This window comes from Lepidochelys kempii, chromosome 1 (assembly GCF_965140285.1).
Source record: "Lepidochelys kempii isolate rLepKem1 chromosome 1, rLepKem1.hap1, whole genome shotgun sequence".
Taxonomy (NCBI): Eukaryota; Metazoa; Chordata; order Testudines; family Cheloniidae; genus Lepidochelys; species Lepidochelys kempii.
In genome coordinates, this window is record NC_136380.1 from 133,231,000 (window position 1) to 133,255,100 (window position 24,101).

Sequence of the window (24,101 nt, forward strand, 5' to 3'; positions counted from 1 at the left end):
CACACACATGCCTGCATGCACGCACGGTAGCTGTGCCTATCTAACTGAAACTTGCGAGCTAAAATTTGGGGGAATTGCAGGTACCATGGAAATTACGCAGTAAAACTTTACTTTCTTATGGCTTTAGCTTCCAACGCTTGAAGTTCCTTACCAAAGTTTTATGCCAGTTCTGTAGTGTGCCCAAGGCTTTGGATTCAATGTCAGTGTTTTAAGATGATGTAGATATTATCAGGGCCAGCTCTAGGATTTTTGCCGCCCCAAGCAAAAAAATGTTTGGCTGCCCCGCTTTTTTTTCATGCCCCCCACCCCTGCTCCGCCCCAACTCCGCCCCTTCCCAACCCCTTCCCCAAATCCCCAGCCCCGCTTCCTCCCCAAGGCGTGCTGCATTTCCCACCCCCAGCTTCCTGCCGCTCCCCCCCCACAATCCCCCCAACCCTAGCTCACCTCCGCTCTGCCTGCTCCCCTGAACACGCCGCCGCTCCGCTTCTCCCCCCCTCCCTCTCAGGTGAGGAAGAGGCAGCGTGTTCAGGGGAGCAGGCGGAGTGGAGGGGAACGAGGGTGGGGGGGAGCGCAGGAAGTAACTGGAGGGGGGGTAGAGGAACCGCTCCCCGCCCCAGCTTACATCCGCTCCACCACCGCCGCCTCCCCAGAGCGCGCTGCCACTTGGCTTCTCCTCCCTCCCTTTCAGGCTTGCCATGCGAAACAGCTGGCGCACTCGGGGGAGCAGGCAGAGGCGCACTCGGGGGAGCAGGCAGAGGCGGAGAGGAGGCGAGCTGGGGTGGCGGGGGTACATTTCTAGGGGCGGCATGGCTGGCGCCAGAAATGGCGCCCTGAGAAATGTGCCACCCCAAGCACCTGCTTGTTTTGCTGGTGCCTGGAGCCGGCTCTGGATACTATAGTAACACAGATCCATTATGTTTTTTTTCCTCTGAAGATAATAGCTTCCCTGCCTACATATGCAGTTTCATAGATAAAGGCCCTGAAGCCATCCTTCAACAGGGACCAGGACTGTGCTATAAATACTGCTATATGTGTATATATGGAGCATAAAAAACCCAAGCATTTTGTTTTCCACCATTTAGCAATCCCAAATGACTTACCTTCCATTTAGTCTCACCCACACACAATTTTTCTATTCACTCTGTTATTCATCTTAATAATAAATCAGGCGGGGAAGAAGAAATCTGCCCTTTTAAAAGCAGTTAGAAAAGGAGTGTATACGTTATACTCCTTGAAAGCTCATTTCTCCTCATATCACTGGTATCCTGCTTCCCTAATTATGTAATCGCACTTCTATGGCATAGAAGCTGTAGTGGCAAGATAATCTGAGACATAAGCCCTTGTATTAGAGGCCTGGTATGAGACCTGAGGCCTGGGCTAAAGTAGTAGTTAAAACTTTACTGATATAAAGCAAAGACAAGCTGTGAGCAAGAGGCAGGACCTGCTCGCAGAAGTTGGCAAGAACAGGGCTGATATTGCAGAAATACACACTCCTAAGAAGTGCTAGGCACAGAACACTCACGCAAACACATCCCAATATTAAGTGGTACCAGAACCCCCCAATATCAAGGATAGTACAAAAACATTCCCCAAGGATAACAGGAACACACTGATCCTCTCCTAAAAGATAAGGTCAGGATGACAGTACATAATAAAGATGTTTTGATGGAACCAACATGTACAAGGTGATGGATGATAACTAGCCATGTCAGGGGGCATAACTAACTATGTTAGGGGGCAGTACGTAACTTGTTTGCATTGGGGTAAAAAGATGTATTTCAGGGGGAGTTTCTCTGTCTAGCCTAGGGAGGAACCGAAAGTCCCGCCATTCACTGAGCTGGCCCATTGTTATGGGCATACAAAGAAGTAAAAAAGGGAGAGAATTTTCATCTTCCACCACACCATGCACTTTCTTTCCCTTTTAATACTACTTTTTCTCTTTTTTTTCGCAGGAGGCAGAAGAAGTAGTAGGAGAGGGCTAACAAAACACTGAAAATAAATATATATATATATTTTAGATTGTCAAAACAAAAATAAAACAAAAGCTTTGTTTCAAAAATTGAAAAATGGTGATCAGATTAAATATTTTACACAAAAATGTTGGATTTGGTTAAAAAGCCATCTTTTGTCAAAATTTTTTGTGTTTTATGAAAAAAAAATTAACCAGTTCTAGTTTGCCTCTGGGACAGGGATGAGGGTGAGGCTGTTTATGCAAATGGAGAGTGGGGAAGGAACAGTTTTGGAGGAAAGTTGGAGGACAACTCTGTTCTCCAAGGCTAAGTTCCTTGTCAATAAATACATCTCTTCTTACCAGGAAAACCAAGGCTAAAAGTCCCATCTCTGAGGTCAAGTGTGGAAATAAGTGAGTTGTAATTATTTACTATAGCTTTATTCATGCACTTGTAATTGTATTATATGGGCTCAGCGGTTGATGAACTGCAAATGTTTGTAAGGATACTTTTTTGGGGGTGGGGGACCATAAACAGGCTTATAAAACATTCCAGCAGAGAACGTGTTTGCCAGGATGGTTATTTTTGACAAATAAGTATATTTTGAGAGGAGAGAGAACCCATCTGTCTGTATGAAATTATTTGTTGGAATTTACAAAGGGATAGGAAATGCAGTGTTCTTTTTTCTATCATCCTAAATTTATGAAATCTTATGTCTGCTTCATGAAATGAAAATAGTTGGTTATATTTAGGTACTCTAAACATGTATAGTGGCCCTAATTCAGGAAAGCATATAAACACATGATTAAGTCTGTCTCTGTTTGGGACAACACTTAAACCTCTTTAAGCATATACTTAATTCCAATTGACTTCAGTACTTAAAACAGGACTATACTCCACTTTACAATTTGTAGCTTTCCTTGTGTACCCTTGGTGCACCCACTAGTGCAGTTACAACCGGTGGCTGGCCATCAGTTGTTGAAATCAAGGAAAAGTCCTGATGCAGACAAGATTTAAGATAGTCCATCATGCACAGGTAGGACCTTCTGCAGAACTACAACAAATTCTGAGCTGTGACAAGAATTTTAAAAGAGCTGGTTGAGGAGCTTGCTGGACCATTGATGCTGATTTTCAGTAACATCAGAGAAGTTCCAGAAGACTGGAAGTTAATGTTGTGCCAATATTTAAAAACAGTAAACAGGATGACCTGGGTAATTATAGGCCTGTTAGTCTGATATTGATCCTAGGCAAGATAGTGGAGCAACTCATATGGGACTCAATTAATAAAGCTTAACAGGAGGATAATTAATGCCAATCAAATTTGATTTATGGAAAATAGATACTGTCAGACTAACTTGATGTCTTTTTTTATGAGATTACAAGATTGGTTGATAAAGGTAATAATGTTAGTGTAATATACTCAGACTTCTGTAAGGTGTTAACTTGGTACCACACAACATTTTGATTAAAAAAACTAGAAAGATATAAATGAACACAGCACACATTAAGTGGATTAAAAGTTGGGTAACTGTTAGGTCTCAAACAGTAACTATAAATGTGGAATCATGATGGAGCAGATGTGTTTCTAGTGGGGTCCTGTAGGGATTAGTTCCTGGCCTAAGACTATTTCACATTTTTATCAGTGACCTGTAAGAAAACATAAAATCATCACTGTTAAAGTTTGTAGATGACACAAAAGTTTGGGGAGTAGTAAATAATAAAGAAAATAGGTCACTAATACAGAACAATCTGGATTACTTGGTAAACTGGGCATAAGCAAACAATATGTATTTCAGTATGGCTAAATGTAATTTTATACATCTAGGAACAAAGACTGTAGGCCTTACTTACTTACAGGATGGAGAACTCTATCCTGGGAAGCAATGACTTTGAAAAAGAGTTGGGAGTGCGGGGAGTGGATAATTAGCTGAACATGAGCTCCCAGTGCAATGCTGTGGTCAAAAAGTCTAGTACAATCCTTGGATGCATAAACAGGGGAATCTCGAGTAAGAGTAGAAAGATTATTTTACCTCAGGATTTGGTACTAGTGTGACCATTGCTGGAACACTTTGTTCAGTTCTGATGTACATTGTTTAAGAAGGATGTTGAGAAATTGGAGAGGGTTCAGAGAAGAACCACAAAAATGATCAAAGGATTAGAAAACATGCCTTACAGTGATAGACTCAAGTAGCTTAATCTATTTAGTTTAAGAAATAGAAGGTTAATGGGTGATTTGATTAGAGTCTGTAAATACCTATTTGGGGAACAAATATTTAATAATAGGCTCTTCAATCAGGTAGAAAAAAAGCATAAACAAGATCCAGTGGCTGGAAGTTGGAGCTAGACAAATTCAGCCTGGAAATAAGGCATACATTTTTGCAACAGTTTACCAAGGGTGGTGCTGGATTCTCCATCACTGGCAATTTTTAAATAAAGATTGGATGCTTTTCCAAAAGATATGCTGTAGGAATTATTTTGGGGAAGTTCAATGGTCTGTGTTATTACAGTAGGTCAGATTAGATTATCACAGTAGTCCCCTTTTGGCCTTGGAATCTATGAATCTCATTTTAAAATTGAAGTAGCACAGGGACAGAATGATGCGGAGGGTCTCAGCAAGACAGTACTGGATATAAACTAAGAGCCCACACTCTGATTTAACTAAGTTCAGTAGTTTCTGACACTTCAAATATAGCGGCTCTCCTGTTAAACCTGAAAGGAATTGACACACACAACTTCCAGAATTCTCGAATAGTTCCTGACACTCTAAACTCAGTGGTTTTCAAATTTGAGGTTCAAAAATTTGCTGCAGAACCTAAGCTTATTTAAAGATGTTTCTAACCATTCTCCTTGGAAAGATAAATCTAATTACTACAGCTATTTTAATTGAGAAACTTACTGAATATATAACAGTGGTGGGCAACCGCGGACACTGGGAGATGTGTGGGGCCATGCTACAGACGGTCAACGTCCGCAAAATGTCTCATCGCCTGCAATCAGATTACCCTGATGGGCCGCAGGTTGCCCACCCCGATATAGAACGTTGAAGAATGTGCAGTTTGTTATGGCCTGAAACCAGTGCTGATTGAATCCAATTAAAGTCTTTTTTTTCATGTACTTAAAATGGCACTGGATCAGGCCTGATGTTTTAAATAGCAATGTGTACATGATGCTTACTAATATATCTATCTGACCATAGACATCTATATTATATATCATATTAACATTCATATGTAGTGAATGTCAGCACCTGTGCTGGCCATATATGACATAATGAACTTTTATTTTAAACAACAAATTGTTATTTATTATAGATTTTCATGAGGGAAGTGTGGTGAAATGGGGCATATAGAATTCCGAGACATGTGGTCATGTGAGGGAAAAGGAGATCTGTTTAGGGTGGCAGATGCAATGAGTGACCTGTTATTGATGTCATGAATAGGAGGAAAAAGGTTAAGAGTCTGCATTAGAAACATACATTGAGCAGGGGCAGTTTGGAATAGGGCTGTACAATATTAAACAGTTAACCGGTAAGCATTAATCTTATCATTAACCCATCCTAACCATTAACCACCAGCCTCAGGCCAGCTGGACAGCCCCAGGCCGACTGGAGAAGTCCTAGCCTCACCCCCCCGACCGGAGCAGCTCCTGCCCCTCTCCCTTTAATCAGTTAACCGGTTAAACAATATAATTTTAATAGTTTAAACCGTTAACTTTTTAATCAATATTTACATTCCTAGTTTGGAAAGGTAAAGAATATCACAATTGGTTATATTTTGCAGAGGGATAATAGCAGTCAGTCAAATTCTTCCTGTATAAGAATTGTGTTTTCTCTCTTTGATTGTCCATGATGTAATTCCATTGTGCTGGTTTACTGGAACTGTCACACAGGCAAGAATCTGCTAGAATGGCAAATAATGGTCCTTTAGAATATGTTACTGGTGTCTAAAAGCCAGTAGAGGGAGGAATTTCACTTCAAAAGCTGCTGGAGATCTCTGCCTTGTAACAAAACTGAAAAGAGGGATTATTAAGAATCATGAAAAGTGATAATAATAATAATAATAAAGAAATTAAGAATCATGAAAAGTGATCTTAATAGTATTAATGTCCCCTAATTATTTCCTTGTATGTACTTGTAGATGGTTACAATGACCACTTTTCTGTAATCTGTGTGTATTTAGTACTTTAAACTTCTCCTCCTATGTCAAGTTTCTCATTCCTTTTTCTGAAGTGATTAAACTGGGTCTCTTGGGTTTTGGGGTGGGGGTTTGTTTTGTTTTTGTTTTTAATTTCAAATTTTCTTTTATAATACTGTGCGGTTCCCCCCCATCACCCACCCCCCCCGCCACACTCCATGAGTTCTTGAAAATGTCTGAACCATTTTTCCATAGACTTTTCTTAACAAACAAACACCAGAATAATTAGTTTATGGACTGACGACAAACCTGACAAATTTCCGCCAAAATAATTAAAGTTTGGCAACATTATAAGCAGCTGAAGAATACCTTTTAGAATGCAAATGCTTGTGCAGCCTTAGCTAAAGATATCATTATATGCACTCTACTTGTAACTTATACAGGAATTCCACCTCTTTCTAAAAAAAAAAAATAAATACGTAAATTAAAAACTAAACAGAGTGTAACTTTGCAGAGAATACAAGATGTTCCCAACTTTCCTTCCCAACTCCATCCACTTCACTACTTCTATGTGAAATCTCCTTTTGAGTGGTAGGATTTTTAAGTTAAAACCCTATAGTAACTGAGTACTCTATCAAACTTTCAGTTCATAAACTTATTCCTGTGCTAGGTTAAAGCTGTGCTGACTCAGTATGGCCAATGTGAGTATGTCAGCACCAGCACTGGAGAAAGGAAACATTTTGACTGGAGATCTGAACAGTAACCAAATGATTAACTTGAAAAACTTGTCTTTCATTGCTTGATTGACATTTTTAGAAACATTGCATAGTCTGTTTTATGTAACTTATTCTTTTTTTAAACTGACGGATTTGCAGCTTCACTTGAATATTACATAGTAAGCATGAGTCAGCAGACAGGCATTAGTTCCTTTGTTGGTTCACACAAGAAGTAGAATAAGGTATTAACGAAAAAATAAATCCTGGTAGTGGCCTTTTAGTTTGGCATAATTAAGTAGTGTGATAGATACAGCAATTTCTTACAGTATCTTTAAAATACCTTATTGTATTACATTTGTGTGTTGTTGTGGGCTGGGATTGCATGTAACTTCAATAGCGAGGCGATATGACAGATGTAAGATCTGGGAATTCAAAAGACTGTGTTGAAAACATGCCAGACAGGTATGGACTTTTGCGACAATAAGTGGACTTCTTGAAAAATCGTTAAGAAGAGTTTAATGCACATTCTCCAACTCTGGTTATGCAAAAACCTAGCCTTTTGAAGCTTAGCCCTGAGGAGACGGTCATTGTTTGCTGATTACCTGTTACAGAACACAAAGATCAAAGCCCCAAGCACTATAAAAAAAAACTGGCTGATCTGCCCAGTCTTGTTTCTGGATCTAAAACAGATGAAGTGTGGGGAAAACCCATTTGTGGATTTTGAAGGACTAAAACCTAATAGAATCCTAGATTGGAGTTGGGATGACTTCTGGTAAGCTTTTTAGTGTGCATGTAACTGCTTTTATTGTTTAAATATGTTTTCTCTGTAATACCTTTACCCCGAGAATAAATGTGCTTGCTTAAAAGGAGTTGTATGGTAATTTATAACTAAATTTGGAAGGATTAGATTTTTATTGGTGTATGTTGATGTAACCATACAAACACAAACTGAAGAAAAAATATTTCCATCAATAATAATAGAAATGTACAGATAGGCAAAGTAAGAAAAATGCTGCTTGAGAACATATTAGAGTTTGATTTAAGGATATTTACTTTGTATATTTTGACATGTGAGGTTGACAAGCTGTGTTTTAATGGTTGTAAAGCTTTAATTTTTTGACTCTCAACATCTACTGTCAATAATAATTATTGTCTAATCCACCCCATTGTCTGACCCCCCACACCCATAATTTTGCACAAGTGTGAAAATTAAAATAATTAAAAATTGGAAAAAAATGCTTAAAAAGAAGCATTGATATTATCAGTTGACAAAATCAATCAAATTCTGCCAAGCCTATTTATAATTGGACAATACACCGGTCATAGCGCCCAGAGAGAAAGCAAAGCACATGTTCTGGCCTTTCTAGGCAGTGTGGTTTGCTGGGCATACCACAGTGTAAGGTAGAGGGCAGTGCACCCTTAAAATCCCCAGTCAGGAGGCAATGAGAGAGCGGTGATGGCTGGAAGCCGGAAGCCTAAAGTGGGTGCCTTTGGTGGACCACAGAGGTGCAGTTGCCCTGAAGTTGTGCCAGCTAGTACTAAATGTTTTCTTTGTTTGGGATTCTAAATGTGAAAAGGTGTCTTGCTGAATTTACAACTTGGTATTCTGTGGAAGTGAGCAAAGGGACAGAACTTAGTTTGGAATAACTTTTTTCAAAAAGTTTTTTTTGTTTTCTTTTCCCTATTCCCCTTTTAATTGAATGTCACCTGACTTAATTTAGAATATATCCAAACTGTAGGGCACTACTTTGGATCTGATTGATAATAGTACTTTACACTGGTGTAATGCCATTGTTTTTTTGCATTTACTCTTGATTAGCTCTCGTCAGATCTGACTCAACCCCCTCAATTTTAATGGACACACTAATACAACATGTAAATCTAAACCAGAACAAATTTAAATTGTTATCTAAACTCTAAATTGGGAAGTTTAGTCTGAATTCAGACTAATCTGAAATTACAGTTTGGATTCACAAAAAGAAAAAAGAAGTTTGGATTCAGTAGCCAGATATTGTGCAGATTTTTACTGGTGATGTTTACAAGTAAACCTGCTGGCCTAGCTAATTATTATTAGCTAATAATTTTGGTTCTTGGTCTAGGGAATATCTGTTTCTACTGGTATCAGATTTTCAGCAGTAGTGTTTTCTTGGCAACTATCTGAACACTAGTTCTGAATTTCTAAACTCAAAGAGATTTTGAGATTCAAGATGTCTGCCATTCTAATGTCTGTGTCCATATTACAACTACCGTGGTGTTGAAAAGGCAGATTCTACTCTGAAAGTAGAGTGGAAGAGTTTATTTAAGTGCAATTCTGTTTTACACATATGTAATTTGAGACTTCCTTCTAATAAAGTAAAAATGTTCATAGTTCATGGGGAAAAGGCTACCCCCTCCCGCAATGTAACATGATTTTTCTCTTCCAGTAGTCCTTATAGAAAGCAACAGCTTTCTTTTTAAAGTGCTGTTAGGAAGAGACTCAGTGAAATGCTTTTATTAATGCTTCCATTAACTCTGGAGAGGTTTCCTGGATTGTAGGTTTAGGTGCTCTCGTTCTGTCACTCAGAGTTAACACAGCCGCATTGTACTAGCTGGTGTGTTTCCAACAGCTTTAGTTGCCTGCAAAATTTTCCATCTTTTTAATGTGATTTTTAATATCTTCCTTTTTCTTTCCAGTTATCTTACCTATTTGCACTGAGAGTTTTAGAATTAATTTCATATTACTTTGTGTCTTTTATAGAGAACTTTTTTGGAATATAGGAAGTGGTAAATATAAGACAACTTAACAGTGAAAGGTATAATAATGAAGAAGTGTTGGTGTTTGGCTACTTGTAATATATTGATTCCTAGTCATGCTTTTTGTGAAAGTATACAATAAGATTCTATCCCCCAAAATAACCCATTATAATGCACTTAGTCTGTTTTATTTATATGGTAATTCACTTAATTACAAGTCTATGGCTAAAAAAATCTTTTGCAAAACACATGTACGCACACCAATAAAAGATGCAAAACAAAAGCCTAAAGTTCTCCTCCACTCAGTTTGCCTCATATCACAACTCAGTCCAGTCTGTTCCTCTCCTTGCTTGGCTGCTCAGGAAGATGAAAGTGATGGTGGATATTGTAGCACAGAAAATGCCATCTGAAAATGACGTTCATGTGGCGAGGAGCTATCTTACGAAGATCTTGAGAAGTTCCATGAGGTACAGTACTGGTATTACAAAGTGCATCATTCCCATTCCTTCTCCTTGGCAGAATCTCTCATTCCTTTTGCCAAACCTAGAGGAAACCAGTGTGAAAGTACTCTCTTCCCACTTCCATTTCCTCATACACCAAATGTTACCTGTGATGTGGTAGTTTTCTAGTCTTCTGTTTCACTTGTCATGTGTGTTTAAAAACGTCATTTTCTCGTAATATTGAGACTTTAACTTCTTTGTTGCATTGATGGCAGAACTGAAGCACTAAAGGTATGGTGTCATGAATTTACCTAAAAGACAACTGTAGTTTACTTCTTCAATATCAACAGCACTGGAATAAATTGAGGAAATAAAAAACTCCTGGCTGCTGCTAAATAAAAAACTCCTCCCTCCCTCCCTCCCTCAACTCTTCCCAGCGCCTCCTGCACACCGGGGAACAGCTGTTTCCCAGTGTACAGGAGGAGCTGGGAGGGAGGGGGAGGAGATGGAATCATGTCCAGGGCTGCCGGCCCTGCTGATCAACCTCTCCACCTCCCTCCCAGCGTGTCCTGCATGCTGGGGAATAGCTGTTCCGTGGCGTGCAGGAGGCACTGGGAGGAAGAGGGAGGAACAGGGATGGAGTGCGCTCAGGGGAGGGGGTGGAAAGAAAAGGGACAGGGATGGTGCAGGAGCAAGAAAAGGTGGGATGGGGGTGGGGCCTTGGGGGAAGGAGTGGAGTGGGGCCGGGGCCTGAGGCTGAGAAGGAGGCTTGGGGGTCCATGAAAAAATTTAAATCAAAATGGAGGTCCTCGGGTTGCTAAAGTTTGAGAGCTGCTACTCTAGGAGAATGCCTGATCTGTCCTGAGGTGCGCTGCACAGACTGAGGTTCTGCTCCTGGGGTGAAGAACTTGAGTCCCACTCCTGGAGCCGGTGTGCAATGACAGTGTGATAGCTCCACTTAACTTACTTTCTTCATGTTGCTTCTGAGACAGAGTGCAGTGAAACTCTACTTGGCATCATGGAAAGAGAATAGACTAGAATGAATTTGCTTCTGTTCATTGCAGCAAATAAAATGTACCAAAAACATACACAAAAGCCTACTGAAGTGCCTAGGATTTCTCATAATCTTAGAGGAGCCCCTGTTGTACTCTGTGGCCCCAGGATATCTCAGTAGGACTACAGCTGCCTTGTGGAAATACTTTATGTACTGTATGTGGAGAATCTGGGAAGGCAGTTAACCGGAACCTGGCACAACCTTCCGCGTTGCCTGTTGCTACAAATGGTCTCAAAAATGGGATTTTTCTGTGCTGGCGGAGAGGGGCTGGGTTAAATATTTAGCTTAGTTTGTTTTAAAATCTAGTGACTATTTTATAATCCAGTTAAAAGAAAGAGGGTGAATAAGGGAAGGAAAAGATGTCTGTCTGTTAAAGGATCGGACTCAGGAGTTCTGGGTTCTGGATGCAGCTTTGTGACCCTGGATAGGTTACTTATGCTTGCTAGGGAACGTTTTCCAAAGTCCCATTGACTTTCAATGAGGCTTAGGCTTCAAAGTGCCTAAGCCATTTTTGAAAAACGTATACCGGCTTCTGAGTCACCTAAAGTACTTTTGAAAATTTTATCCAATAATTTTTACCTACTTAAGACTTAATAATAATTTGCACTTCCATTCAAGGACTTTACTACTACTATTATCATTATTATTATTATTATTATTAACCATTACTTTTTACATTGTTATTACTAATCATATTATTATTATTTTATTATTAAATAATTGTCAAGCTATAGTGGGGTGAAAGCACTAACGTTGAGACTTACTATTTGGATTGGCAAATAGGGGGTCTCTGGAATTACTTAGGTGAAAAGTTCTGGACTAAAGTTATGCATCTGAACCAATATTTAGGCACCTGCATGAATTATCTGACTTTCAGAGGGGCAGAACACCCACAGTTCCCATTGATTTCTATGGGAACTGCTGGTCTTCAGCATATTTGAAAGGTAAGTGATTTTACTTAGGTGCTAACTTTAGATACACAGCTTTAACCTTTAATTTATTTTGGATGCCCTGAAGCCATTTGAATGCTAGAGCAGAACTGGGTTGTGTTAGAAGTCAGGCCTCTGTCACCTTTACAACCTGGGATTGAATAAAACTATTTATGGCTTTGTCCTTCCTCCAGCTCTTAAACTCTCTCCTCCCCACATACACACCTACACAACAAACTTTACAAACTCTTATTCAAGAGTTGCCATGTTATAAAATGAGACATAAAGTTCACTGGTCCTTTGAATAGTGCAAGGTCAGAATAAATTCTAGGTACTTATTTACTTTAAAAATACAACCACAAATCTTGCATAGAATTAATGTTTCATTGTCTACGTGTTCAGTGTTTTGAAGGCAAGTTGGCATCTTTTCAAAACTGGCTTGTAGAGCATTACATAGCACATTGTAATTTAAACTTATTTTGCATCTGTTTTGTCTGTTTCAAGTTAATTAGATTTGGTGCCCAATGTTTTTCACTGCATGTCACCTTATTAGGAGATCTGTATTAAAAGTATGTGCTCTAACTCCTTCATTTCAGAAGAAATGATCTAGCCTGCAGGCCCCACTCCTGGCATGCAACCAAATTCACAGAGAATCAGCCTGAGGCAGCCACGTCACAGCTCTCCTCAACCAATGTCTGCATTTCCTGGCACTCCCGGTATCATGCAAGGTGAGTTTCTGTTTAAGCTGCACGTATCAAGTTCTGACGGTAAGAGAACAATAATGTACCTCATATTGTTCATAATTTTAAACCGTGAAGATGGAATCTTTCGATTTCATTTATATCGAAATCTGTTTTTAAAATGTGAAGATAATATTGAGACTGCCCAATGTATCAACAAGTCGGTGAAGAGCTGCTAGTATTAATTTAATTCAGAAATATATTTAATTATATATGTATGTAAATGAAAGGCAGCTGAAAGGTATTTTTCTTCTGTGCATTTCTTTTCAACATCCACTTTTTAGCATCATAAATCTTTGTAAGGGCAGGTCGAAGGGTATACTAAATGCATTAATATCTTCAGTACAATGGAAAAATACCAGAGGTATTGTCAGAAAGCAGGATTCTTTGAAAAATAATATAAACTCTCTCTTAGGGGACACAGAGCATTTTTGTTTTAGACATTAAGATATTGGCTGTTTCATTAGTGAAATTACTTCCCATAATCTGATCTCCACTACGGAACATGTTTAGTGTTTGTTGACAGTCAATGACTGTCTCCTTCTATAGTTAAAATACTTACATTTGTTAGGTCTCATTCAACCCTGTAATGGAAATCCTGGCATCCTTGTTTTGGTCCTGAAACTTCTTTCATTTTTTAGTAGAGCGTGATAGGATCTGATTACAGGCCCTTATTAGTTTCCTCCTTATAATAAATTACCAACAAACCTCATGAAAATGTTATTTTCCTCTCAATTTAACTCCCATTTGGAGCATAGTTATGCTAGGAATTAGGGGAAATCACTGAGGGATTCATTCCTAAATTACAAATCTGTCTTGGGATTCTGTATTTTATTGCTGCAGATTCTCCATCATAGCTCCCCCCACTTACTTAAGGATTTCGTTTTATGAAGCTATAACTAATTAGATCTTTTAAAAAGTTCCCTGCTATTTTTTTTAAAATAGTTTGCATTCAGCCCTTAAAGAATAATACAAATACTAATTTTTATTTAAAGAAAATCCCACACATTTTGATCCTCCCCCCACATCTTCACATTGTAACATTTTATTGCGAGAGGGCTTTTATACGTTCTATTTCTCTACCTCTTGAGTGCTTCCTCTCAGCTTACCTGGTATTATACTGTGTATTTAAATAGCACATGGACAGTATTCCACTTACATTGCTGAAGAGCACAGTAGACCACATGCAGCCAGACAAAAATCCAGAAATTCTTACAGCTTTACTTCTGAATTGTGATGTTAGCTGTATAGCACTTTAGACTAGAAGTCATTACTACATATTTTGACAGAGATGTTACATTGATATGCTGTCTGCTCATCTCTGTTGGCTACCTAGATGAAACTTAAAGTTCCGTTTGTCAGAGTAGAGAATAATTATTTACAGCCTGATCTGGAGGGGTGCTGAGTACTTATAGTTCACAACTGAAGGTAGTGGATTCAGATTAAACCCATGAATTGTAAATTAGGATTGAGAGGGATAGTGTCTCTTCTTCATTTTGATCAAGCCAAGCATGCTGTTATCACTGAACAAATAAAAACCAGCCCCAGCCCCAATGTCCTGCCATACATTCCTTAACAATTAAAAAGGTTCTAATGTCCAAGGCACTTTCTGTGTGAAACATATTTGCCTAATGTACTACTATCAAGATCTCTCTAATTAATTTGTTAAATGTTTTGAACACTTAGAATATGAAAGTCACCATATAAAGCCATATGTTAGTGTGCCCTATCATTACAAATATATTTTGCAAAGAAAAAGCAATATAGTTTATATCTTTGTGTGTTTTACATAAGCTGTTTGCGTCCTCATCATCCTGGTTGTATAATTAAACACTGTGTCTTAATTTTATGCCTCTGACCATATTGACTGAAATGAAAAAAGTTCAAAGGCAATTTTTCTTTTGCCATTGTAGCAACTGCTATGTAGACTGCCGTGCTAGAAAGGGGTTTCATTTTCATTTCAACTTCTTGACAGAGAAAGGAATTCTGTCGTATCTAAACTATACAAGAATGACTATTAAGCTTATATATAATTTCATTATTAGCTTCCACTGTGTGTGTGTTACAGAAAGTTTGATGGACACTTTATATAGTAGTTATAGAGAAGTGGAACAATGCTGGAATTTCTACCACGGTGCAGTGCCTGTGTGAGAAATCAGTTTCTTTTGTACCAGTCTTTGACTAGCATTGTCTGATAAGTTTGATGCTCTGCCTCTCTAGATACTGGAAGGAAAAAGGAGCCTTCTTTCTCTCCCCTTCCCTCATGCTGCTCAGCTTCTTCAAGAGGTGGGGTGGTCTTCTGCTCCTCATCCACAGCTTTATTGTTGTTGAAAAGTAGGCTGGATCTCCACTACTGGATACCTCCTCTACTCTCCCGCCTTGTGAGAAGAGGCAGGGAAGATAGTGGCCTCTGCTACTTTATCCTATTCTCCATTTCTTAGGTCATCCTACTCTGTATATAACTTAAGTGCCTGCCTTTGCTGCTGCTCTTAGCTTTCCTAAGCATTTCTACAAATTTGGCATGGTTTTTGACAGTTTCTCTGCTGCTCATGGGATTCTGAGGAGCACTGCTGAATTTGGCTGGAGTCTGGTTAATTTCACTCTGCTATATAGGTGTGTAGGTATAATTGCTCTCCCTTCTGAACTGCTGTAGTGCCTTTCATCCAAGAATCTCAATGTGCTTGATAAGCTTCATAATACATAGAACCATAGAAATGTAGGGCTTGAAGGGACCTTGAAAGGTCATCAAGTCCAGCCCTAGATCATCCTTGACCGGTGTTTGTGCAACCTGTTCTTAAAAACCTCCAATGATGGGGATTCCACAACCTCGCTTAGAAGCCCATTACAGAGTTTAACTATCCTTATAGTTGGGAAGGTTTTTCCCAATACCTAAGCTAAATCTCCCTTACCCATTACTTCTTATCCTACCTTCAGTGGACATGGAGAACAATTGATCACTGTCCTCTTTACAACAGCCCTTAACATATATGAAGACTGTTATCAGGTCCCCCCCCTCAGTCTTCTTTCCTCACAACTAAACATGCCCAGTTTTTTAATCCTTTCCTTATAGGTCAGGTTTTCTAAAACTTTTGTCATTTCTGTTGCTCTCTTCTGGGATCTCTCCAATTTGTTCACATCTTTCCTAAAGTGTGGCACCCAGAATTTGACACAGTACTTCAGCTGACACCTCACCAGTGCTGAGTCGAGCAGGACAGTTACCTCATGTCTCGTACATATGACATTTCTGTTAATACACCCCAGAGTGATATTAGCCTTTTTCATACCTGAATCACATTGTTGACTCATATTCAGTTTATGATCTGTTGTAACCCCCAGATCCTTTTGAACAGTTTTACTACCTAGCCAGTTATTCCCTGTTTTGTAGCTCTACATTTGATTTTTCTTTCCTAAGAATAATACTTTGTGCTTGTCTTTATTGAATTTCATCTTGTTGATTTCAGACCAATTTTCTACCACAGTTGCTATTATTTAATATTTGTATTACAATAGCATCCAACCAGGATTGGGGCTCCACTGTGCTGGGTCTTGTACATACTGTGATAGAGCTCTGTCCTTGCCTCCATGGATCCCGCATTTCCTGGCGGATTTCACTAGCCTCAGAGTCTCACTGTGACCCTCCACATAACCCTTCTTTCTCTGGAGACAAGCGTCACAGTCTACTGAGCCATTTTCATCATAAGCCAGCAAGGGGGGTGAGGAGAAGTTATCCTTCCTTGCAAAGTCTTTGTTTTCTCCCAGTCCCAGTGATTAATCAGGGGACACAGGTGGGGTGGGGGGAGAGCCCAGGCCCACCCTCTACTCCGGGCTCCAGCCCAGGGACGCTAATAGTATCTGCTATGGTAGCTGACCTTTTAGAAACATGACATGTACAATTCCCTGGGCTACTTCCCCCACAGCAGCCCTCACTTCCTCAAGCTCCACTTCACCCTTACTTCAGGGCCTCCTTCCTTGTGCCTGATATGGTGTGTACTACTCAGCCTCTCCAACAGTGCAACTTCCTCCCACAGCTCCTGACATGCACACCCACCTGACTAACGGGGAGGCTTTTAAACCAGTTTCAGCCAGCCCCTGATTGGCTTCAGGAGTCCCAATCAACCTAGCATTCTCCCTGCCTTCTGGAAAGTTCTAATTGGCCCCAGGTGTCTTAATTGACCTGGAGCACCTGCCATTTCACTTATCCTGGTACCAGGGATTTGTTTAGCCCGGATTTAATATATCTATCTCCCACTACTTTTCTATAGCCATCTGGCCTTGCCCCATCACAATACATATATGTAGTTCCTGACAATCTCAAGAAAAGTGATCAATGGATCACAATGGGAGAGATGGATACGATCAAATATATACAGTTTGTTTATATAAATTAAAATTTGCTATTTAAAAAGTTAGCATGGCTTAACTGTCAGTTATCCTTACCTGATCCTCAAAACAGCCATCCTAGATTGGCTTATTTCTTCTCAATATTGTGGCAGAAGCTTGTGTTGGGAAGCAGTTTAAAAGAGGACAGGGTAATGGCCTTACTGATTAATTCAGATGGGGTGACCGATGTGGAAGAAGGCACAAAGATTGGCCCAACTGTGTCAATGATGCCAGCCTCGTTGGCTGAGTGGTAGAGGCGTGGGAAGCAGTGTGATAAATGGTGAGTGGAAAGGTAGGGATGGGCAAAGTTGTGAAGGGCCTTGAATGCCATGGAAAAAGCTTGAATTTAGTGTGAGGAAGCAGGGAGAGCTAATATCAGGGGTCAAAGAGGGAGTGATGTGGTTAGAGCAGTGGGCAAGGATGATGGCCTTAATTGCTGTGTTTTGTATGGACCAGAGGTGGGTGTCAGGCAGCCAGAGAAGAGGCGATAACAGTAGCCAGGCTAGCTATGGGCAAAAAGCAATGTTATAAAGGAAGAAGCAGCAAATTTTGGGGGCAGTCTAAATGAGCAAGAGAGAGAGGGCAGGGCTGAAGGCCTGAGTGACTGGGAGGATGGTGGTTGTGTTACTAGTGACAAGGAGTGGGGAGAATTTCTGAGGGAGGAAAGGCCAGGAGTTGAGTGTTGGCCATGTTAAGCAGAAGTTGATACCAGAGCTCCTGGGAAGAGATGTTGCAGAGCTGTGCTGAGTTGCAGGATGGGATGGAGGGAGTGAAGTGGTGTGATAGATTAGTAAGTTATTAGCAAGTGATGGTAGCTGAAACCTTAATGGTGAAAGGGAGAGAGCACACACAGGGTGAGAGCCGTAATAGAGGGATTTGTGGCCGTGGTTGCAAGCAGCACATTGTGGTTTGGAAGTGAAGGGTGGGGCAGTGTTTGGAGAAGCAGGTGGGATTAAGGGTGAGGTTTTGTAAAGGAAACGGGCAAGGGTAAGAAAGAAGGAGAGGGCAAGAGTTTAGTAGGGAGGGAATGGGATTGGTGGTGGTATTGGAGATAGAAAGTAAATTGGAAACTTTGGATTTGGTATTAGGAGATGGGGATGAAGGGAGGGAGATCAGACTTTTCTTTGGATGTCAACATGATCTTACACAAGGAGAAGGGGTGATTCCAGGAGAAGTAGGCTTACTTACGCTTCATTATTCCTGTTGTGCAGGAAGATAAACTTGAGACGCAGCTGCTGAAGTTCAGTCACTATGTTAATGGCGGAGGAAGGATGAAGCCTTGATTCCGCCTGCTCAGACCACTAGAAGACGTGTGCTCGTGTCTCTCTCTGATAGTTGCCGTGTGTATGGGTAGTACCAAGCCCCCATGTGAAATCAGCTTCATTGTTGCAGTTATATGGACGTACCGCTGATGGTATTGTATGTTCCTCTGTTATAGCTCCTCCCCTCATGACCTGTCCAACTCATGGGATCGGTCAAATCTGCATCGCACGTCTGAGCGATTCAGTTCCCTGGGAAGTATGGACAGCTGGGACCACGCTCTCCCAACATCCCAGTATGGAAGGCTTTCCTCTGCGAAGTCCAACAATAGCATTGATCATGTAGGGAACCAAAGCAAGCGGGATTCTGCCTATGGCTCTTTCTCCACTAGTTCGAGTACCCCTGATCACACTCTGTCCAGCGTGGATGCTGCTTCAACGGACCACATGCTGTATAAAGTCGGCCACTGGGACACTGCAAAGCACGGAAACAGCAAGACTGGCCAGTTAGTGAATGATAACAGTGGACTGGAGGACAAACCTGGATACTTGCCACTTCCCATTCAATATGAGACTAGCAAGAGTCCTAGATTGGAGGAACAGCCCGATTCCAAGCTCTCTGGCTCTGGAAGATCAAGTTTTGGACCTATCTGGCATGTTCCTGATAAAAAATCATCCTCCCCGCCACCACCACCTCCACCTCTCCGAAGTGACAGCTTTGCTATTACCAAAGGCCACGAGAAGGCCCACGGTTCAGTGTACTCAGAGGGTGCCAGCACCCAGCACTTTACAGTTCTGAACCAATCTCAGCACAGGAGGGACTGGAGCTCAGAAACTGCAGAACAACCAAGAAGGCCTGTTAGGGCTAGTGACAGGAGCACAGACGGAAAGAGGATCAATAATTCCAATTATAAATCTGATGTTAGTCTGGACTACAATTTGTCCTCTGCTGGTGATAGGTACAATAATAATCCAGGAAATGCTAACAGACTGCAGTCCTCTTTGTCCAGCACTGATGTTCGGTTTGCACAGCCTGCTTACGGTTACCACCACCAGCGCCAGTACAGTGATGAAAGCACTTTCTTTCACCATGCAAGAGCTTCGACTTCGCCTAAAGAGCAGCGACATATTTCCTCTTACAGTGGCAATAAAGAACTACCTGCCAACCACTTTCTTTGCTATAGTCCAAACCAAGCCAGAATGCTCAAAGCTTCTACTAATAACAGTGCTGCTGAACAGAAGGTGGACAACACTGGACAGAGTCGTTATTATTGTGTCACAGCAAAACAGCCTGCCCAGGGAAGCTCACGGCCACTACAGCTCAAGGATGAATGTTGGAAACCTGGAATAGGAGCTGATGGTTCCCCTGGACCACATGAAAATCCTGCCATAGTCACGATGGTCCAAAAACCAAAATACTATTTACCGCAACAACCTGTCGAGCCTTTGCTAGAAGAGCGTGAGAAGAGTGGTCACTATGCAATGGACAGTGGAGGGGATGTTAAGTCTTCTGTAGTGGAAGATCCTAAAACAAGTTTCACTGAAAAACCTGGCCAAAAGAAAAACTTTGATGGTAGTTTCGAGGAAAATGGCAATAGCTACAATCAGCAGGAGTGTACAAAGAGCTGTGTCCCTATCAGTGAACACAGAGCTGCCCAGAAAGATATCAGGTGGCGACCAGAAGAGAGTAGTAAGATTTCTGCTCAGAAGACCCCAATTTTGCACTCTTTAGCTCAGGAAGGGAAAAAACAGTCTGACAACTGCCTGGAAACTGGAATGGATAGACAGCTCCCATTTGATACTCATACGGCTAAGCAGGCACGCAGAAGTGATCGCTTTGCAACAACCCTGAGAAACGAGATCCAAATGAGGCGAGCAAAGCTGCAGAAAAGCAAAAGCACCGCTACCTTAATGGGGTCAAGCGAAACAGAAGAGGACACTGAAAACTGGAAACCAGATTCAGTGGAGAACTTAAACACAGCTTCAGAGAGCTCTTTTACCAGCTCCTACACGGATCACTTGAAGGAGGCCCAGGCCAGGGTCCTGAGGGCTACTTCCTTCAAACGGCGGGACTTGGAACCTAGCCCTGCTGATTATCTCCCCAGGTCACCAGAACGGAAGACAAATAATTGCAACTCTTCCTTGTTGGCTTGGGTTTCTGAAGACATGTCACGTTTTCTTGAGGCTATGCAGGCTAAACCAAACTCATCAGGGAGTGGCACTCATCATATTTCCCGCATTGGAGCTAGGAAGAGGTTCACAGCAGAACAAAAACTGAAGTCTTACTCTGAACCAGAGAAGATGAATGAAGTAGGGGTATCAGAAGATGACTGCCGTCTCCACCGCCGTCCAAATACATCTGAAGAAGCCCTGGGCTCTTTTGCAGATAAGTGGAAGTTCTTTGAAGAAACGAGTAAGCCCACATATCGTAAGTCTGCACAGAAACAAACTCCCTACAGTCTGCCTGAGAGGCCTGATAAAAAAGCTCATGGACATGAGGGTGAGGAGTCGTGGTATGACAGAAGGGCTCGGGCAGCCTCTTTTGGAATTGAAAGTACACAACCTGAAAAAGATAATGTCCATTACCTTACTCACAAGTCTGCTGACAAAGTGGTGAAAACTGAACAGTCTCAGAGGTTGGGAACGTTTGCAGAATATCAGGCATCCTGGAAAGAGCAGAGGACACCTCTAGAGCCAAGGAGTTCAGGAAAGTACCATTCAGCTGATAACATCCTTGATGCAAGCCATGAGCAGCATGAGAAACCCCAATACACACATGAGAGATCCAGGTCGTCTCCTTCTACTGATTTCTACAAACAGGTATGGGGCTTTCGTAATCTCCTCTTACCTTAGAATGTGACAGAGGGGAAAGAAAAATAAATTGTGTGTGTAAGTGTTCAAGTATGGTCAAAGAACACAAGCAAAGTATTGTTAATTGTATTATTACAGGTAGCTCACACAAAAAGGCTTTACATGAGTGTAGCATTAGTAGTTCAGCATGGAACAAAGTACACTGAGCTAAACAGTTCAGTCACTTTTGTGTTGTCACTGGCATGATTGAAGAGAAAATAAACTGGTTCATTTGACTGTGATGTTAGAATATATTGGCGGACGGATTCGATTTTTATCAGTAAATATATGTAAACGTCAATTTCACCAGATACACATAAACCAACAAAAAGGATATTTCCATCAATGACCATGGAAATTTAATAGGCAAAGTAAGAAAAATGCTGCTTGAGAACTTTGATTTAAAGTTATTTGTTTTGTATATTTTGACATTTGATGTTGACAATTTGTGTTTTAATGGTTAAAAACCTTTCGCTTTTTGAATCTCAACATCTATTATCCTTAAATAATAATTATTTGATCCCAATTATTGCTTGACACCCCCATAATTTCCTTCAACTATTAAAATTTAAATAGATAAAAATAGAAAAAAAATGGTTAAAAATAAACATCAATATTATCTATCAAAATTATTTAAAGAATTGAATTCTGCCGAGCCTAACTGTATCTCATACTTTACAATAGGGGTAAGGGGAGGCTGATGGCAATAAACCCTCACCCAACATGACACAGTTGCTCTGCTTTCCTAGCCCCCTTCCCCAGTTCAGATGTCTTCTGGCCCCTTAGAACTCTAAGATGGAAAAGGCACTGCAAGGAGGAACAGTATGCAATCACCCCCCAGGAAAATGACTTGATTGGTGCGCTACTGGTTCTCCTCTTTCTCTTAAACTCTCTTGGTCCATTAACCAGATACTGAAGCACTCACTGTCTCACCTTAATGGTTATGTTTGAAAATCCAAGGATGTAATAAAGGTTAATACGACTTAAAGAAAAAATAGGTGGCCCTTCTGTTTTGCATGAGTGATTAAAAGAAATCTGATCCTCAGAGAGATGCCGAAAGTCTGCTCAGCTCACAAGCAAAAAGCAAGTTAATTTTTAACTGTGCAGTGTGAGTGAGGGGACAGTTGGCGGGGGAGAGAAACTGAAAGACTGACCCTTGTAATATAGTTATTTTAAAGGCATATTAAAGCTGCCGTAAGATTGCCTCATGTGTAAGGGATCCTAGTCAGGGGGAGGGTATCGTCAATTTGAGCTGAACTGCCTCCTCTGCAAATACAAAATATTGGGCTCGAGTTAAAAATAAAACAGGGTATCCCATATTTATAATATTCCTCCACCTTTTCCCTTTTTCTCTCATTTCCTGCGCTTCAACTCCCTTTGCCCCATTTTAAAAAAAGAAAAATCCAGGAGTCAAAATTTAAAAGTAGTTTCATACAAGATGAGAGATCCCTTAGAAAAAACTCACCTGATCTATAGTTTGGTTTAATTTAAACAAAAGTCTTCACTAGGACTTTTGGAGTGACGGGGGGAGGAGTTACTTGTATAAATAATCTTCTGGGCTGTCACTTACAAGTGACTGTTTTTCAAAAGCAGAAATTTTATTCTGAAGAGGCAGGAATTGCTGAATTATTCCTCTTTTATTGCCCATCCAGCAATAAAAATTGTCCTGTAATATATACCATACATGCATTGATTTTGTTAGTATCAAGTTCAGCGGAGGCTACTTGGAATGGCACAAAGCAAAACAAACCTAATGCCCATCCCCAGCCCCACCAACAAAAAAAACAACAACCCAAAACCCAGTGTTTAATCACTTGGACAATACAGTGCTGGGTGCACTGTAGATGTATATAACAAAATCTATTAGATTTAAAAAAAATTAAAGGTATTTTACATACTTCACATGTATTATTTAGTTGGTTTGAGTACCCAGTGCAACTGTATTTCCCATGAGTTCAGCGTTTCTAATACAGTGTTAGACTTTGGGTGTGGTTGTTTGAAGATACTGAGGTAATAAAATTCTGGAAGGTCAATGTTAAGTGTTTTGTTGAGAAACAGAAACACACAGAAAGAAGTTCAGAAGTCCTCAAATGCTTGCCTGTATTCAAATGCTAACAAGGCTACGTTAAGTTTTTTTACAATACTTTGGTTTTGGCAAATAGAAGTTGCTAAGGTTTATAAATATTATATTTAAGTGTTTCCTTCTAGACCAGTGAGATAAATTAGTAACATGAGCACAGCGAGGTTCGTAGTGCCACAGAAGATGTCACGTGGCATACCATACAACCCTTGAAGCCAAACCACCATAAGACATGTTACATTATTGACTTTATGTATGTTCAAGCAGAGCGAACCCACAAATAAGAGGTTCCATAATATATTTTCAGGAGACTGAAACTTGATGACTTGGTGTCTTACTATGTTATAAACCCTTTGCAGAAAGTCACAGTTGAAGTAAGGAGGCAAACCGAGGATTCAGGGGAAGATGGGGAATGTATTTCCTCCAAAACTAACACCGATGAGCAGAATTGCACTCTAAGGTGGGTATGCTTTTTTTTCTGTCTCCAAGGCTGAAAGTTTTATATGAGGACTACGATATGCGAATGAGCTGGTCTTTTGCTACCCAAAATAGAAGTTGAGGTAAACTCATGTTGAACATTGTGCTATGTCTTTTCCCCCCCACCCTCATGTACGATATAACAGTTCTTGGAGCTAAGATTTCTGACTGTGAGGTAGATCTTTTAAAGAAATTACGTACTGTCCAATTTATTGTATTTTCTTCAGTCCCAGCAGAGTCTTATTATGAGGGTGTAGAAAGAGATCCAATCTTAATATTGATCAATTAAATGCTTTTAAAGAAAAGAAAGTGTTTGATTTTCCTAAAGGAGTGTGTCAGGGATACACGTGGCAACTACTGT

The 24,101-nt window shown here is 40.5% G+C and overlaps 1 protein-coding gene across 8 annotated transcripts in view; it reads left to right on the forward strand.

Annotated features, from left to right (window-relative positions):
- Window positions 1-24,101, forward strand: part of SHROOM2 (shroom family member 2) — a 190,470-nt gene that overhangs the window by 109,863 nt on the left and 56,506 nt on the right. For 3 of the 8 annotated variants that reach the window (XM_073354553.2, XM_073354580.2, XM_073354609.2), the window contains 5 exons: window positions 2,315-2,362; window positions 9,894-9,998; window positions 12,551-12,682; window positions 18,513-21,153; window positions 23,623-23,723. The exons of 1 other annotated variant lie outside the window; for it this stretch is intronic. In XM_073354553.2, coding sequence (XP_073210654.2) covers window positions 2,315-2,362; window positions 9,894-9,998; window positions 12,551-12,682; window positions 18,513-21,153; window positions 23,623-23,723 — 3,027 coding nt within the window. The remainder of the gene's footprint in view (window positions 1-2,314; window positions 2,363-9,893; window positions 9,999-12,550; window positions 12,683-18,512; window positions 21,154-23,622; window positions 23,724-24,101) is intronic. 4 more of the 8 variants (XM_073354598.2, XM_073354627.2, XM_073354589.2 and 1 more) reach the window with 3 other exon arrangements.